Source organism: Chroicocephalus ridibundus, chromosome Z (assembly GCF_963924245.1).
Source record: "Chroicocephalus ridibundus chromosome Z, bChrRid1.1, whole genome shotgun sequence".
NCBI classification, from domain to species: domain Eukaryota; kingdom Metazoa; phylum Chordata; class Aves; order Charadriiformes; family Laridae; genus Chroicocephalus; species Chroicocephalus ridibundus.
Genome location: NC_086316.1, coordinates 65,926,928 through 65,943,301, shown reverse-complemented (window position 1 = coordinate 65,943,301; position 16,374 = coordinate 65,926,928). Strand labels below are relative to the sequence as shown.

Below are 16,374 nucleotides of genomic sequence, written 5' to 3'. Positions count from 1 at the left end.
TGATCAGATGTGAGGATGAGAAGCTCAGTGTAAATGCTTAGAGAGAAAGAAACAGCATCATATACTACTGAATAATCCTATAATCGCTCTGTGTACATTCCCCTTTCCATAACCCCTGCCTGACACCATCACGCCCCGTGTCCTGTTACGAGATATCTAACTTCAGTTGTAAGCAGAGACCATCCCCTCTCATTTCCATAGGTGCTCAGCACTAAGGGAGGTTGGCACATCTGAAAATCAGGCCATCTTTTTTCATTTGCTATGTAAAACATTACATACAACTGTTGCAGCCTGTGCTAATATATAATAAAAGGCATTTAAATTAGCACAAACTTGTCTCAGCTACCTTGGATTCCCTGTACTAAAAAGTCCGGCCTTTCCTGTTCTATCCACTTATTGTACCTCTCATGCATCTTTTACTGCACCTATCCGTGACTTAATGTGATGGCAGACATAAGAAGCTGGCCTTGAGGATGATAAGCAAATTGCTTTTTTTTTGCTTAGAAGATTAAACTTGCTTTGATAGCATAACCTTGCTTCTTTTCTTCCGCTCTCATTGACTATCCTCCTCTGCCACAGCCTACTTTATAACACACTATACTTCCCCCTTCTCCTCCCACCAGAACCAGTCTTTATTTACAATAAATAAGGAAAAAAGCCTATCACCATAAGTCATAAATTACAGAGGCTACTTTTAAAAGCAGAAAATGTCATATGTGTAGAACTTCTGTGAATTGTTATACTTCACCTATCAATTTTATTCTAATGCTGTGCCTGTGAAATCAGTGTTTGAAACACGAGCGGGAGCAGGTGAGGTCTTCCTGAGTCTGCAGTAAGATTGAAAAGTTGAGCTCAAAGCTTCTTTTATTCACCTTGTTAACAGTGTTGATGTGGTGGTCATTTGATGTGATATACTGTGAACTGAGTCCTTCAAAAGAATGGTCCAGAGGAATGACGTCCAAGATGACCAGGTTTTAAATGGGTCATTTGAATTACTATAGCACTTTGAAGTCATCTTTGTCTAGAAAGACCTAGCTGTGTGACAGGTTATCAGCCCCAAAGATCTTAAATCCAGGTAAATAATTGACACAAGCTGGTGTTTATTTCCCAGGGTGGGATCATGAGAAAAAAGAACAGAAAATCAGAGGGAGGGTAGAAATGAGATCTACATGGAGGGAAAAAGGATTAGCTGATACATCTAGTAATAACAGTAGTACAGTACGAAATATGCTATGGAGCAAGTATCTAACCTTAATTTTTTTTTAAAAGAAAGTTGTTGAATTTAAAAGAATTTTAATCTGAACAATTCATCCATTCAATATCCACAGTCAGAGTATTTCTTTGGACTGTCTAACAGGTCAGTAGAGAGATCGGGATTGTTCTCTGGTGGGAAGACTACAGAGGTTGTGCTGAAGTCATTGGGAAGGGTTGGTGAGCAGAAACAGAGCATGGAGCATGTTTGGGGCTCTGAGCTGACCTTTGCCTCCACTTTCTTTTGTCCACCTCTGCGTAAGATTCTTAGCATATGGAGAGATGCCCACCCACCCACTCATGGAGCACAGGTGTTCCACCCTCTCCTTTATCTGACTTTTGAAATTATCAGTGGAAAATAAGCAGTCATCTTCATGATCTTTCAAGATAAGTAAGGGAGACAGAGCATGGAGTAATCTTCATTTCTGGCCTGCCACAAAAGAAGGCAGCAATACATTCTGGCAAAGTGTTGGGGAGTTCATTCAGTTCTTCCACTCAGAATCCTTCATGGAGGCAACTGTAAAGTACCTTATTTTTTTTTAACCTCTGAAGAAAAAGTGTTCAGTAACTCCTTACCTGGGCCAGCTTGGCACCAGTAATGCCTTTGTGCAAGGAATGGTTGATTTCTTGAACTCTTTTTATGTTCCCATCATAACAATTTAAGGTGTTTCTTCAAATACTAAGTGGAAAAGAGCAATAAACGGTCAATCAAGGTAATCACAGAATCACAGAATTGTAGGGGTTGGAAGAGACCTCTGGAGATCATCTGGTCCAACCCCCTGCTAATGCAGGTTCACCTAGAGCGGGCTGGACAGGAACACATCCAGGCGGGTGTTGAATATCTCCAGAGAAGGAGACTCTACCGCCTCTCTGGGCAGCCTGTTCCAGTGCTCTGCCACCCTCAAAGGAAAGAAGTTTTTTGCTTATGTTGAGACAGAATTTTCTGTGTTATAGCTTGTGACCATTGTCCTTTGTCCTGTCACTGGCCACCACTGAGAAGAGTTTGACCCCATCCTCTTGACATCCCCCTTTTAGATATTCATAAGCATTGCTAAGATCCTCTCTCAGTCTTCTCTTCTCCAGGCTAAACAGACCCAGGTCTCTCAGCCTTTCCTCATAAGAGAGGTGCTCCAGTCCTCTGATCATCTTCATAGCCCTCCACTGGACTCTCTCCAGTAGTTCCCTGTCCTTCTTGAACTGATGGGCCAGAACTGGACACAGTACTCCAGATGTGGTCTCACCAGGGCAGAGTAGAGGAGGAGGATGACTTCCCTCAACCTGCTGGACATGCTCTTTTTAATGCACCCCAGGAGACCATTGGCCTTCTTGGCCACAAGGGCACATTGCTGCCTCATGGTCAACTTGTAGTCCACCAGGACTCCCAGATCTCTCTCTACAGAGCTGCTTTCCAGCAGGTCAGCTGCTAATCTGTACCAGTGTAGGGGGTTATTCCTCCCCAGGTGCAGGACCCTACGCTTGCCCTTGTTGAACTTCATTAGGTTCCTCTCTGCCCAACTCTCCAGCCTGTCCAGGTCTCTCTGTATGGTGGCACAGCCTTCTGGTGTGTCAGACACTCCTCCTGGTTTTGTATCATCAGCAAACTTGCTGAGGGTATACTCTGTCCCCTCATCCAGGTCATTGATGAATATGTTGAACAAGACTGGACCCAGTACTGACCCCTGGGGAACACCACTGGTTACAGGCCTCCAACTGGATGCTTGGCTACTGATCACAACCCTCTGAGCTCTGCCATTCAGCCAGTTCTCAATCCACCTCACTGTCCACTCATCCAACCCACCCTTCCTAAGCTTACCTATGAGGATGTTATGGGAGACAGTTTGAAAAGCCTTGCTGAAGTCAAGGTAGACAACGTCCACTGCTCTCACCTCATCTGCCCAGCCAGCCATTGCATCCTAGAAGGCCATCAGATTTGTCAAGCATGATTTCCCCTTAATGAATCCATGCTGACCACTCCCTATGACCTTTTTTCCTTCTGCATGCTTAGAGATGACATCCGGGATGAGCTGTTCCATCATCTTTCCAGGGATGGAGGTGAAGCTGACCAGCCTGTAGTTTCCTGGGTCCTCCTTCTTGCCCTTTCCGAAGACTGCCATGACATTAGCTTTCCTCCAGTCCTCAGGCATGGAGAGCAGCTTTGCAATAACATCTGCCAGCTCCTGCAGTACTCACAGGTGCATCCCATCAGGGCCCATGGATTTGTGGGTATCAGGTTTGCTTAAATGATCTCTAACCCTATCTTCCTCGATTGAGGGAGGGTCTTCCTTATTCCTGGCACTTTCTCCAACCTCCAGGACCTGGTGTTCCTGAGGGCTGGCCTTTGCAGTAAAGACTGAGGCAAAGGAGGCATTCAGTAACTCTGCCTTCCCAGCATCCTCTGTCACCAGGGCACCTACCTCATTCAGCAGCAGGCCCACGTTTTCCCTAGTCTTGCTTTCACTGCTGTTGTACTTGAAGAAGTTTACATTTACATTTAGAATCCATCTAACCAGGCAGGAAATTCACAGTTACTGATGGGCAGCTGAAGGATCATTCTACAACCTATTTTCAGAAATAATGAAATAGCTTTAAAATGACTGAAACTTCTTCTAGTTTCCTAAGTAACCTGGAAAATGTCAGAAAGTTTGATCAATATTGCAGACCAGCATATAACCCAAATTATCTTTTTTTTTTTTGTCATATACAGTGTATGAAGTGATTTAATGAAATGGAATAATTTCGGAACACCTTAAATGGATTACAGAATGCCCTAGAACACTTGAGTGATGAGTGGCATCAGTGGGTAATACATTAGGTTGACACTGAAGCATGACCTATTTGAATCGTTTCCTTAGCTTGTTTGCTACTGGCAAGTTAGTGCACTGTGCTGTACAAATGTATACATATATATGTATATTTGCAAAAATATATTTTAACATTTGATAAAGATGTTTTGATAAGAGTACAAGAGATATTTTTTTTCTTGGCAATGTTAATTCCTGTGTCCACTACTAATACGTGTGAAACCTATGGGCCAACTTTCACCTAATCCTTTAATCCCTATGTTTTCATTCAAGTATGTATGTTCCCAAGCTAAACCCTTACACTGTGCTTGCTCTTGTTTTCAATATAAAAGATTAGGATTACTGCCTGACAAGCATAAAATCAGACCATATAATTTACTTTCAAGAGAAGGTAAGACATTTTTTATAAAGAGGAGTGGACAAGTACTTTTCTAATATTAAGCTTCCTATATGTGGAATTACAACAGGGATGTTACATGATGGGGTAAAGAAGGTCAATTTGTGAACTACAGTGTCTTATTTAAGACAGGATCCACCCTGGGAAAGAATTTCAGAACCTTTGCTCCTGTTGCAAGTTCTTATATTACAAATTTAAAGCAGCTTTCCTTCCTTGGGCTGAGGGGCTGGGGCAAAGGTAGTGTACTTTTAAATGGGTATTTCTCCTTAACCTGATCTAAACACCTCTGTTATTTTGCAATATGAAAATCAAAAGTGAGGCAAGAATACAGAGCACTTACCAGAAAGATACAGAAGGATTTAAAAAACGCCAAGCACTCTGGTACCACATATACACGTTGCATACAAATAACTGATTCACTTAACTGTATTTAAGTGAGGTGCATTGCAACTCTCCACAACCAACTAGCCTCCTACAATAGGATTTGGAGCCTTTACATTGACTTTTAAACATCCCACACTTGAAGTCAGTTTATTTGCTGACACCAGCCTGAATTTCAGCCATAGAAAGATGATTTTGATTCTCAAAGAAATTATAGCAGCTGAAGTAAAGGTTCATACTTTCTCAAGCACACATACAGTCAAAAATGGAACTGTTTTTCCATTTGAAGAAGTACTATAGCTCAAGTAATTTTTGTTTTTCAAATACACTGAAACTGCATGCTTACTGGTGTCATAAACAAAAAGGGAGATCTTGCTTTGTAAAGGAAAAGGGCTCAACAGTGGCTGTATGCTTGCAGCAGAATTAGGTAAGTCATGGCCTCCCAAGAATAAAATCAACCATTATCCCTTCAAGAAAGCAGACAGCTGGGAAGCTGCTCACTATAGAAATTATATATATTTAACTTCACTGAACTGCCTAGAGTTACATTAATGAATCCATCTGGAGAACTCAATTAGGTCTTCCTGTCTAGACTTGAGAAGTAAATAAATATTACCTAATGCATGGCATTCAATACAAGGAAAACAATCACATTTATACACACTTGCTGCAAGATGGAGCAAACCAGTGACACCTCCTCACTATTTTGGGTTCACATCTCTACCTTGTTTAGTGTGCACTTCATTAGACTGGCTGCCTGCTCCTTGCATTCAGCTGCTTTGAAACACTGATGGCAATAGAGGTCTGTCTTTCAGAACAGGCCTCATTCAGTTATACAAAGATTAATCCAAATAAGCAATTAACTACTGCTTGCTGCTGCATCAGAATACTGGCTTGAAAACTGCTATGTGTTTATGCAAGTACAGGTGCTATGCAATAGCTAGAGAGAAATAAGCCCAGCCCACAAGTAGACATTCCCCCCCTGCACCAAGTCATGAGTCCTCAAAAAATCCCACCTATTTGCATAGTTTAACAAATAGCATTGCCTTCAGTTTGGGATAAAAATTGCTCTAATAAGTCTATGCTTACTAGCAATTGGATTGCACGAAGCAGCAGGCCATCTCTATGCTTCCTTAGCTGTTTTGAGCTGCTTTACAGAGAATTTAAGGCATACCATAAATGGTATCTGGTCTAATAATACTTGTGGTTGTCTAACATTATCAACTCCATAAAGTGAGGCCAAAGTTGATAGTAAATTGGCCTTTCATCTTGTGTTTTGATTTTACTTTGCTGGGGTCACCATTTAACCAAGGGCAGAAAGATATGCACAACAGAGGGGCAGTGATAGGTATGGACAATTCATTCTACCATTGAAGTGTCAGGATACTATGAGTGTGCCTAGACACAGGCAAACTACTAAGTGCTAGGGCCTTACATTCATATCCTGACCTGGACCAGACTTTTTTAAAATGGCACAAGGAAAGCAGACATGCAAGATTTTTGGCAATGCAAAGCAAAGCATGTTAAGTTGTCTTGTAAAAACAATGGAGAACAATGCTGCAGATTCCCATTCTCTTTATTGCCAACAGATTTATATTTAAAATGCCAAGGTCCAAAAAAAAAAAAGTTGTGTAATAAATACTTCACTTTAGGCTGCAATAAATACAAAAACATATTAACAAGGAATGCACTTTGCCAGCCACAAGTGTGGGTATTTTTGAAAAATAAAGAAAAAAAAAAAAAGAGTATGGCCATAGTTCACAGTTAAGCAGCCAGAAGCTGCCTACTACAGCTATCCCCAACAATGGAGCTCTCCCTTCCCTCCCCTTTCAGATGCATATTCACAGTTTAACTCCATCAGAAATGCTGTCTTACAGAGCAAGCAGTCACACTCTGCTCAGTTCAAGTCAAAAATATCTTTAACACACACATCAAGCAAGGAAAGCTATGGTCCAAAAAACTCCCTGTCACACTATTTTAGTCCAACAGTAGGTTTAGGCTTCTGTCCAATAGATGCGTGCCCAGCACACTAGGACAGTAAATTTTTCGTACCACCACACATCCATCACCAACATACTAGGTGCTCCACCATCTCCACTGTAGATTTCACAGTGAACAAGAACATCCGTTTGGTTTAACGGAGTCAGTTCCTTCAGTTACATCGCTGCAGCAGCATGTTCAGAGCATATTCCATTCTGTGTTTTAGTTCCAATGAGCATCCAGAAACCAGAAGAGTTGTCAGACGAAACGCTGTGGATATCCTCTCTTCATTGATGTAGGTAAGGAGATACTCCTCATTCTGATTGCAAATGATGATTTTTGTGTGATCATGATAGAAGTTCACCTGTAAAAGAGAAAAGTTCCTGTTTGTATACTTTCTCCTCTCGGTTTCTGGCACTTACTGCCATAAAACTACATAAAGTATTTTAGAAACATTGTCTCTGGTGATGCTACCAAACTTACTTGAAACGTGCCATCATTGAAGAGCATCATTAATGCTTTATCAGATTTAAGCCACTGCAAGAGGTAAAGCCTAGGCCTACGTACATCTGTTAGGCTGGGCAAGTCTCCTCCCTAGGAAAGGGAACAGACATTACATTAAGCACTCAGTTCACATTCTGTGCATTTTTGCAGCTGAAGATCCAAAAGAAGCTGAACTTACATCCATGAGGTTCTCTTCCATGTAGTGAGAGAAATACTTCAGTACAGTTACTTGGCTAATGAACTGTTCAGGAGCCTCTGTGGCTGAGAAGACAGAGCACTGGCCTAGCTCAGCATAGTAGTGGACTGTCCTGTAGAGGAGAAAAAGTAAGGAGGTTAGAGATGAGATAAAAGCATTTCATGTTTAAACCGCCTTAGTGAGTTCTCAGTTTTGTAGTTATGCTTACTTTTTGTCTGGCAGAAGGCTCATATGCGCCCCATTGTTGAAAAGGACACCAACAGTGTGATCTGACAGCTGGTATCCAAAGCCATACTTGTTGGAGTAGTCCACCCATTTTGTAACCCACTGGAAGGATGCTGTCAGCTGTTCTTTGGGAATGCTGTCTGCTTCTGGCATGTTCTCCAGGCATCCTCGCAATACCCTTGCAACTGTATCAGCAACACTCCCCATGGTACTGTCTTCAAGGCCTGAAAGAGAAGCATTATTAGACTGACAAGAGCACACAGACAGCAGGTCTTCATTCTAAATGTTTCAGTTATCTAGACTGCAGTTTTAAGAAGTTTAGTCTTTATGGCTTTCCAGTTTTAATTCTTCCAAAATATTAGCTGTAAAATTTAAAGAATCAAAAATAGGGGTGGGAAGGAAAGCAGTTGTTCATTTCAAGCTTCTGAGTCCAACACGTGAACAAACTAAAGGTGGGATTTAGAATTAGAGATTACATTTTGCTGCACTTACATTCACTACTACTGCTGCAGCTTCCCAAAGTTCCCCTGACTATCATACGAATAGAGTCTCCAATCTGCTTAGTTTCTGGTACCGCTCCCGGCTTCACTACTGTTGTGATTAGAGGCTGAATTTCCTAGAAGAGATGTCAGACATGTAAACATCAAACATAACACAAGCCAAGGCTTATACACAAGTTTTGCATGGCTCTCCTGTCTCTCAACAAATAAGAAATTCTAGGGGAACTGGTATTAAATGTTTCCAGCAAGTACAAAGAGCTGCTGTTAGACTGAGCTTAAAGCAGCACACCAGGTCTTTCCATTTCTTTAGATCTTCAGTTTGCATCTTACACACTATTAATCAGTACTCTGCTCTCCTACCCTAGCAAGAGAACAGCTGCATGCAGGTCTGAACACTAAATGGTAAGAGTTAGATCTCAGCAATGTATTCTTTAAGAAGTCCTAGTTAATCATGAACAGAATCCCTGTATGTGGAATACTGGGAAAGAGCACCTGGCAGACAAATTACCACACAGGTGACAATGGACTCTAGGCAGATACTATAATTACTCAAAAGCTAAAATTGATAGTCTGCCTACAAAGGCTAACATACTTTGGTGAAGCTTGGCTAAGCCCTCTTAAAACAACTCCTGCTAATCATTTAAGCTTGATTATGCTGTGTACAGCCCCAGCTCTGATATCCAAGTCAAATATAATTTAATTATAGCTACTCCACCCAACTGTTACTGGATTTGAATTGAATGGCACTTGCATTTACCTCATCTGTTCTGTGTTTGTGAGGCTGCTGGGTTATCGATGTCTTCTTCAAATCATGCCTGAGCTTGTAGATTTCTTCGTCTTCTTTAGCTAGTCTGTCTGTAACTGTAATACAGAAAAAAAATAAATACTTAATGCTGCATCTGGAAGTACTGTTCAATTACAGAAAGCCTACTAAGTTAGCTGCAGAAAGTGCATTGTCTCCCTCCAGTACCTTCTAAACCTGCCACTGTTTCCCAGAACTGCAGTACCATTATACACAGATCACTAAGAGACTAAACTTTAACAGACACTACATATTAACAGATGCCCAATATAGATTTTCAGTATGCCATAAGCAGCATTTACTTATGTAAGTTGGCATAAATTGCAGGCTACCATCTTTACTTATTGATAAAGAGGTCAAGACTAACCCAGGGAGGAGACATAAGTACAAGTGCTCCATTGCAATCTCATAGCTATACATTACTAGTATGACATTGATAGCGTAAGAGATAAGTGGATTGTACCTATGCTTGAAACTTACTATGTGCGTCAAAGCATCTGGCTTTATCCTTTTTACCAAAGAGAGCAGCAGCTGCTTTCTTGAAGAAATTCTTAGCAGGACTTGACAAATGGAAATCAGGAACGGTGTGACAACAGATAGCAGAAAGTCTATCAGGTGTAAAGCCCTGTGGAAGTGAGATTCAAAAAACAATTATTAGACCACAGAGTGCATTTCTAAGGTGGATATTTTTCAGCCACAACACTAGACAATACAAACCTGTAAGAAAAATTCATGTCTAATTATTTCATCTAAACTGGGCCGATCTTCAGGATTTTTTGACAACATGCTAGCTATTAAGTGTTTCGCAGGTGCCAAGAGAGATGAAGGCAGGCTGTATCTTGCTTCCCTTATGCATCTGTACGTTTCTTTAAGATTTGTGGTCTCAAATGGGGGTCTTCCCAACAGCATTGTATACCTGTTTAAAAGGAAACCAATTTTATTTATTTTACACACCCATAATACTTTTCTGCAACTACTGAAAAGGCTTTGTCTGTCTCCCAACACAAAGGGGCATTTCTGCACTTGGGCTAGACACGTATAAAGGGTGGCAAACTGTTGTAGTACTGCATCCCCTTTGAACTCTTAAAAGCCTAAGCCAATGATAGAAATATTTCATTTCAAAGGCACTGAAGTACTTACATTACACAGCCTAAGGCCCAGATGTCAGATTCACAGCCATGCCCTTGTTTGTTGAGGACTTCTGGAGAGAGGTAATTTGGTGTGCCACATATTGTTCTGCAAATCAAAGAGGCCACAGAGCCTGTTAGTATTTCAGATAGAAAGAGGAGGGAAGCTTTTTTCATAGGGCTGGTTTTCTTCTCAAGTTTGGACAAGAGCTTAGAGACTCCTAAAGAGGAGCTGTATGAATGTTAATATTGAAGATGTGATGAAACACATCTACGTGGTAGAGGAACAGCAGACTACCCGCACTATTCGTCAGTCAGGTACCCTGCCTCTGGCGTTTGTTATTACTCAAATGCTCAGAGGAAAGCAGAAGTCAAAGCACAGCAGCCTGCTTTCTAGAAGGGCAAGCCTTGATCCCAGAAGCAATTAGCTTTTACTATGGAACAGGATTTTTCATTTCTAAATGGATTTGGTTTCAGTTACTACTAGACTTTGCATTTTTTCGGGCTCCTACCTCCTCCTGTGCTCCAGTGGTTCCAGCCTAGCTGCCAAGCCAAAGTCACCCAGTTTTAGTTCCATGTTCTCATTAATGAAGAAGTTACCTAGCAGACAGAAATTCCAGTTAGCCCTTTTCTTGCAAGGTAGGAATGCATTTGCCACAGGTGCTGAGTCATATGTTGTTCAAAGCCAGCAGCTAGCCAAGATATTTTTTTTTTTTAAGTAGGAATGCTTAATGTCATGCCTTAAGCACTCCAAGTTTCCACTGTAAAGACAGACTGAGCCAATTCTATTAATTAAGCTATCGCCATACAAGTGTAAAGTGGTACAATGCTGACAGGGCTGGAGTGTGTTTTGAAGTCAGCAAGGAGCAGACCTTACCTAGTTTAAGATCCCTGTGCAAGATTTCCTGTTCGTGAAGATACTTTAGCCCTGCCACAATTTGCCTGAGGTAGTATCGTACTTCTGGTTCTGTCAATACCTTCCTCGCTTTTAAGATGTGAGCCATTGACTGCAGAGAGAAAACAAATACAGAAGTGTCACAGGACATTCCCACACAAGATTCACCTTAAGCAAAACTAAATCAATGCATGCGAAAATGACAACTAAAGAAGCCACAAAAGATACCTTTTACACATCACACATTTAAATTAGTTGCAGATTCCAGGTAAGTAAATACTGAATTTCTCCTAGTTGATGCTCACCCTTCTACTGCAGTACTCCAGAAGAATGTAAATATTCTCTCTGTCTTCAAAGTAGTGGTAAAACTGCACAACGTGTCTATGATTAAGCATGCTGTGCAGCTCAATCTCTTTATCAATCTGAAGAGACAAGGCAGGGAGGGGGGGAAAGACAGCGTTGTTAGCCTTGCATCCACAAGGTTGAGCAGACAGCTCATATCAGAGCCGTTTCAGGAAAAGGGCTGGGCAATCCGGCACACAAAGAGAGTTTCAGAAGAAGAAAAAAAAAGTCATTCATGCACACACACCTTTTCCCTTTGATGAGGTTTTGCTACTCTGCTGTGAGGAATGATTTTTGCAGCATAAACTTTATTTGTTGTCAAATCCGTCATCTCATAACATTTGGCGAATCCACCCTAGAGAGGCACACGAGAAAAAAGGCAATTACAGAAGGTATGAAAGAAGTCCCACACTTAGTCATTCACCAGCTCACGTATTAGTCAAGGCGCGCAACTTCCTTCGCACCGGGTAATTTAGTAAAAGACAGGTCTCGGGTTCATCCCCCATCTGCAGGTCGGCCCTGCGGCTCCCCCCGCCCCAAATGCGACACCGAAGTCGCTCCTGCAGGCTCGCCCCAGCTGCAGGCACGATTCCGCTTGTAACAAGGGGCAGCGATGAACCGGGGACGGGAAGGGTGCTCGGACCCACAGACCCGCTGGGACCTCCGTGAGGGCCGGGGTCCGGCGTCCCGGCGCAGCCCAGCGTCCCCCGCCGCCCGCTCCGCCGCCCGGGAGGGCCGGGTGCCCGCCGCGGCCATTACCTTTCCCAGCACCTTGCCGCGGCAGTATCGCTTCCCCGTCGTGGGGTCGGTTATAATCCGGGAGACCTCGGCGGCGGGGTGGGCGTGCTGGTGCGGCTGCTCCTCCGCCTTCTTTCTCCGCGACTCGCCGCCGGCCGCTCTGCCCACCGCCGCCTCGCAGCCCTTGGCGGCGGCACCGCCGCCGCCGCCGCCGCCCGGCGGGTAGGCGATGGTCCGCAGCAGCTCCATCCCCGTTCCTCGCCGGCTCCGTCCTGCCCGCCGGCCTTGCCTCGACCCCTCGACCCCCTTCTCAGCTCACGACGCGCTCCAGACGCCCAGCAGCGCCCCGGACCGTCGCTTATATTGCGGGCGGCGGCTCCGCCCCCGCCGCGGCGGGACGGCCCCTGCCGGGGACCGCTCCGCCCGCCCGGCTTGGCCCGGCCCCGGGGCGGCCCGAGGGGGGCGGGGCCGCGCCCGGCCGCCCTGCCCTGCCCTGCCGTGGCCGGCCGTGGGCCCGAGCGGCTCGGCGGGATAGAGGTACATCCCTCCGGGAGGGAAGGCGACGAGGGGACCCTGGGCACAAGGGTGACTTCTCCTGACTTGTGTGGGGCAGCAGGGGTTTGAGACAGACGGTCGGTGCTGTGGCCTGTGCCAGCAGCCCCCTGACAAGTCTCTGTCGCTGCATATGGGGGAGGGAAGGAGTTTCTCCCATCTCTGCCTAAGCAACTCCGCCACAGCGGAGAGACAGGTTTTTCTCTTATCTCAGTATGAAGCTGGGGCCCGTGGCCATGCTCGGACAGTGCAAGTCATTGGGGTGTGTGCCCCAGTGCCAAGGGTCTACCCCCTCCCTCCTTCTGCATGGAGCACCCACACTTAGTCCCTGGCGGGACACTCCTCAGAGCTGCCTGGTGACAGCTCTGAAGTCTTCCTTTCACAAGCAGAAACATTTCCTTAAAACATCCCAAATGCACACAAATTAATTTTGAAGACCCCTGAAGGCTATTGTAGTCCAGGACCTCGGATCTAGAGGTTTGAGTACAGATGATTGTTGGAGCGTGAAGTGTGTATATGGGAGAAAAGTTTTGAAATGTCAAACAGTTTTGTGTTTCTCCCATTCTGAAAATGCAAAAATGCCAAAGTTCATGACTTCCTTAGGTTTTTACACATTTCTGAAGTATTACTTGCATGTTGGCACACACTAAGAATACTTCTGCCCACTTTCATTGCTGATAAAAATCAAAGTCTAGTTGATTTAATACAAATGACTCTCAGAGCATGTAACTGTATAAATCATTTCAGTGTGAAACACCCCTCATTTCAGATCTTAAAATAACATCAAAATATACTTATGTTACAGTGTCAACATGAGGACGCATGCTTCATGAGAACCTCCCCCCAAAACAGCAAAAGTGCAGAGCAAGAATTTTCAAGTTTCCCTACGTAGGTATCACATTATGAAGATACCAGTGCTCAAGTGTCAATTATATTGGATTGATTACACTCTAACTTCTCCCCATCCATAGTTTTTTGCTGGAGACACGCTCCTGCACACAGGTGTCCTACTTCCTACCTCACTCTGCAAAGTCTAGTCAAGTCACATTAGTATTACGAGTGATTAACCATAGGGATAGAGGTAAAAATGAGAGGGAAAAACTGGGGTACGCAGACCGTACTCAGACCTGTGCGCACTCACACCCTAGCCTTACAAGCATTGCCTTCCCAGGCAAATATTGTTTCCCTCACACAATTAAACTTTCTCCAAAATAGTATCCGTTATTGCAAAATAAGTTACTTAATGTGAACGTGATTTTCTGTCAGTTGAGGTGCTTTGGTCTGCTGTCCTGAAAGGCGTAAGGGGAAAGGGGAAAAATGGCTGGATAAAGGTACACGTTTTCCCTCCGCTGGAAAGAAGTGGTACTACACACGGTAAACTGTAAATTTAAGAAAAACAGGCTTTGTCTGGTAAAGGTTTAGGGGAGATTGTTAAACTTGACTTTAAGAGGACGCAAGCACGTCGTTAAAGCTGAATATGCAAAGTGTTCTGCTAAGCAAGACTAGGACTGTTTATTCTCAGACGCTTTGGCGAAGCAAAGTCTTTAAGCTGTGCTCCTGCTGAGTTACAAAAGGCCATGAGGCTGCCGGGCTGCTCCATGCAGCCTGTTCAGTCGCTCTGAGATTACTTCTCCCACTTCGGCACAGGTAGCATTTACCTAACGCTTATCTCAAGGTGCCAAGTTTACCGTAGTATTCATTGCAAAGTTTTACAAAGGATAAGCTGTTGCAGGAATAAGAATTTTTGACAGCATTCTTAACCCTGTTGATGAATTGTGCTTCTGCCCTTTCTACCTCTGAATCTGCAGCTTCGACATTCCTCTTCTCCAGTCTTTCCACTCTCTTGCAAGTTCTGCCCTGCCTTCTAAGTCAAGATACACAGCTCATGAGGTAACTTTAGCTGGAGTTACTGAGTTCAATATTTAAGTGTTCCAGAGGCCTCTAAAAGCTTATGTACTGGCACTTACATTTCTTACACTTAGATTACTTATATTTCTTAGCTTCTGTGTAGAGCTACTGGATATTTTTCAATTAATATATTCAACTTTTTCCTTCTAAAGCTGTTATCCTGGATAAAATAATATTAATGTAAAGGCTTGAAACTAACCCTTTCATATCTTGCAAGATGAAAGCCATCCTAGCCAGTCCTCCGTAATATCCCACTTTTTCATCCAAGTTACATTAGCAGAGTGCTCAGGTGTACCTGCAGCCTGCACGAGAAGCTTGTTTGCAAGCTAGCGGAGATAGCAGCAGCTTTGTAGCCAGATCAGTATGCGGTTACCCTGCCAAGACATATAGCCCAAACTCAGTCTTCAGACACACCTTCTGTCTCTGGCTCCAGAAAACTAGTAACCCCTTATCCCCACGGCTTCATTTTGACACAACTATACAGCTTTTTCATAAAAGCCTGATTATCAAGGGTCTGAAAAGCCTGGGCGTGCATAAATCCCTGGGTCAGATGAGGAATGGGAATTTGACAGAGTCATAAGTGGCCTAATTACAGGCTTGTGGGAAGAAGGTCTTGGCAGGAACCACTTGTTCTTACGCTGGCATTGGGAAAAAGAGGTGTTTGAAGACTTAAATTTCCAGAAACAAGTGCATTAAATCCTGGCTGTCCAACCCCCTGCATACCACAGGCCTTGGCACTGTTCATGGCTGCGAATTTGCCAGGGCAACCAAGTCCTTACGTGAAAGCCGTATCACCACCACCTACCTGGCCTCTAGACTGTCTCACAATTGAACTTCCTTCCTGTGATGCTGCTAACAGGCTTCCCCATCACCAGTGTGCCACGAGAGCCAATTCACTATGCTGCTGTAGTCACAGGCACCGACAGCCCTGCAGTCCACACTGGGCTCGCTGGCAGCCGCCGATGGTTTGGCGGGCACAGCTGGCCCTTCAGCCGGCTACCAAAACGCCCGCCCTCCTGCCCTAGGTTAGGTGTCGGCAGGCCAGCGGTTGCCACTTAGCCGGTCATATAGTGCCCTCAGCTGCTGAAATGGAGTTATGACAGTTTGTCCGAAAATAAGCGTATTCTACTTCAAGATTGGGACAAAGTAATGAGCCCCACGAATAGCATCGTCACTGGCACACGTACCAACATAGGTGGGTGATAAAAAATACATGGCTTACTTCTAGAACGTCACCCTATACAAACTGTGTTATTAAAAATGTGACTTTTACTCAAAGTGCTTCACGATCCCTTGTGACTTGTCAGAGGACAGAGTAGTTATGTCTGGAGAAACTATTGCTAATCTTACTGTATTTTAGTGATTGATGAAATCTCATATCTCCTCTTGGCTTCTTCCCTAGCTCACCCCTCTCGTTTCATTCTTCTAGTTTAACCTTTTCTACCCCACCTGCTCCATACCAGCCTTTTCCCACCACCACACATGGGTCTGTACGTGCTGTGCTTTGGTGTTCCCTGCTTTCCCTGTTCTCTCAGCACACTGCTGTTATGCTTCCAATAAAGCACCCATTTCAAAGCCTGTAGAGTATCTAGCATAGGCAGCCTCACCAAATAAAGTATAAAACACATAAAAGCTGAACTTGATACAGAACAAAACATCTTCTGTTATGCTGCCATGCAGTTTTAGTGTGTCACTCCTCTTTGCAGAATTTTATTGTCACAGAGCATCCTCACACATAGGTGTGATACCATTTGTCCTCCCTAACTGACTGCAGA

At 43.9% G+C, this 16,374-nt stretch overlaps 1 protein-coding gene across 1 annotated transcript; it reads right to left on the bottom strand.

Annotated features, from left to right (window-relative positions):
* Positions 1 to 6,388: 6,388 nt before the first annotated feature.
* Positions 6,389 to 12,468, bottom strand: PLK2 (polo like kinase 2). Its single transcript, XM_063320809.1, has 14 exons — positions 12,161 to 12,468; positions 11,649 to 11,756; positions 11,365 to 11,481; positions 11,042 to 11,171; positions 10,677 to 10,764; positions 10,178 to 10,273; positions 9,755 to 9,953; positions 9,518 to 9,662; positions 8,993 to 9,096; positions 8,228 to 8,351; positions 7,719 to 7,959; positions 7,493 to 7,622; positions 7,294 to 7,404; positions 6,389 to 7,174 (listed from the first exon to the last, which is right to left on the bottom strand). Exons 1-14 carry the CDS (start codon positions 12,386 to 12,388, stop codon positions 6,983 to 6,985), a joined length of 2,013 nt encoding a protein of 670 aa, XP_063176879.1. The 5' UTR covers positions 12,389 to 12,468; the 3' UTR covers positions 6,389 to 6,982.
* Between the last annotated feature and the right edge of the window lie 3,906 nt (positions 12,469 to 16,374).

Excerpts from the sequence above, each read along its gene's own strand:
- PLK2 (XM_063320809.1), bottom strand. The coding sequence starts at position 12,388 with ATGGAGCTGCTGCGGACCATCGCCTACCCGCCGGGCGGCGGCGGCGGC. Across the intron at positions 11,172-11,364 it reads TGGAGTACTGCAGTAGAAGG|TCAATGGCTCACATCTTAAA; the intron begins GTGAGCATCAAC and ends TTCTCTCTGCAG. Across the intron at positions 7,175-7,293 it reads TCAATGATGGCACGTTTCAA|GTGAACTTCTATCATGATCA; the intron begins GTAAGTTTGGTA and ends TCTCTTTTACAG.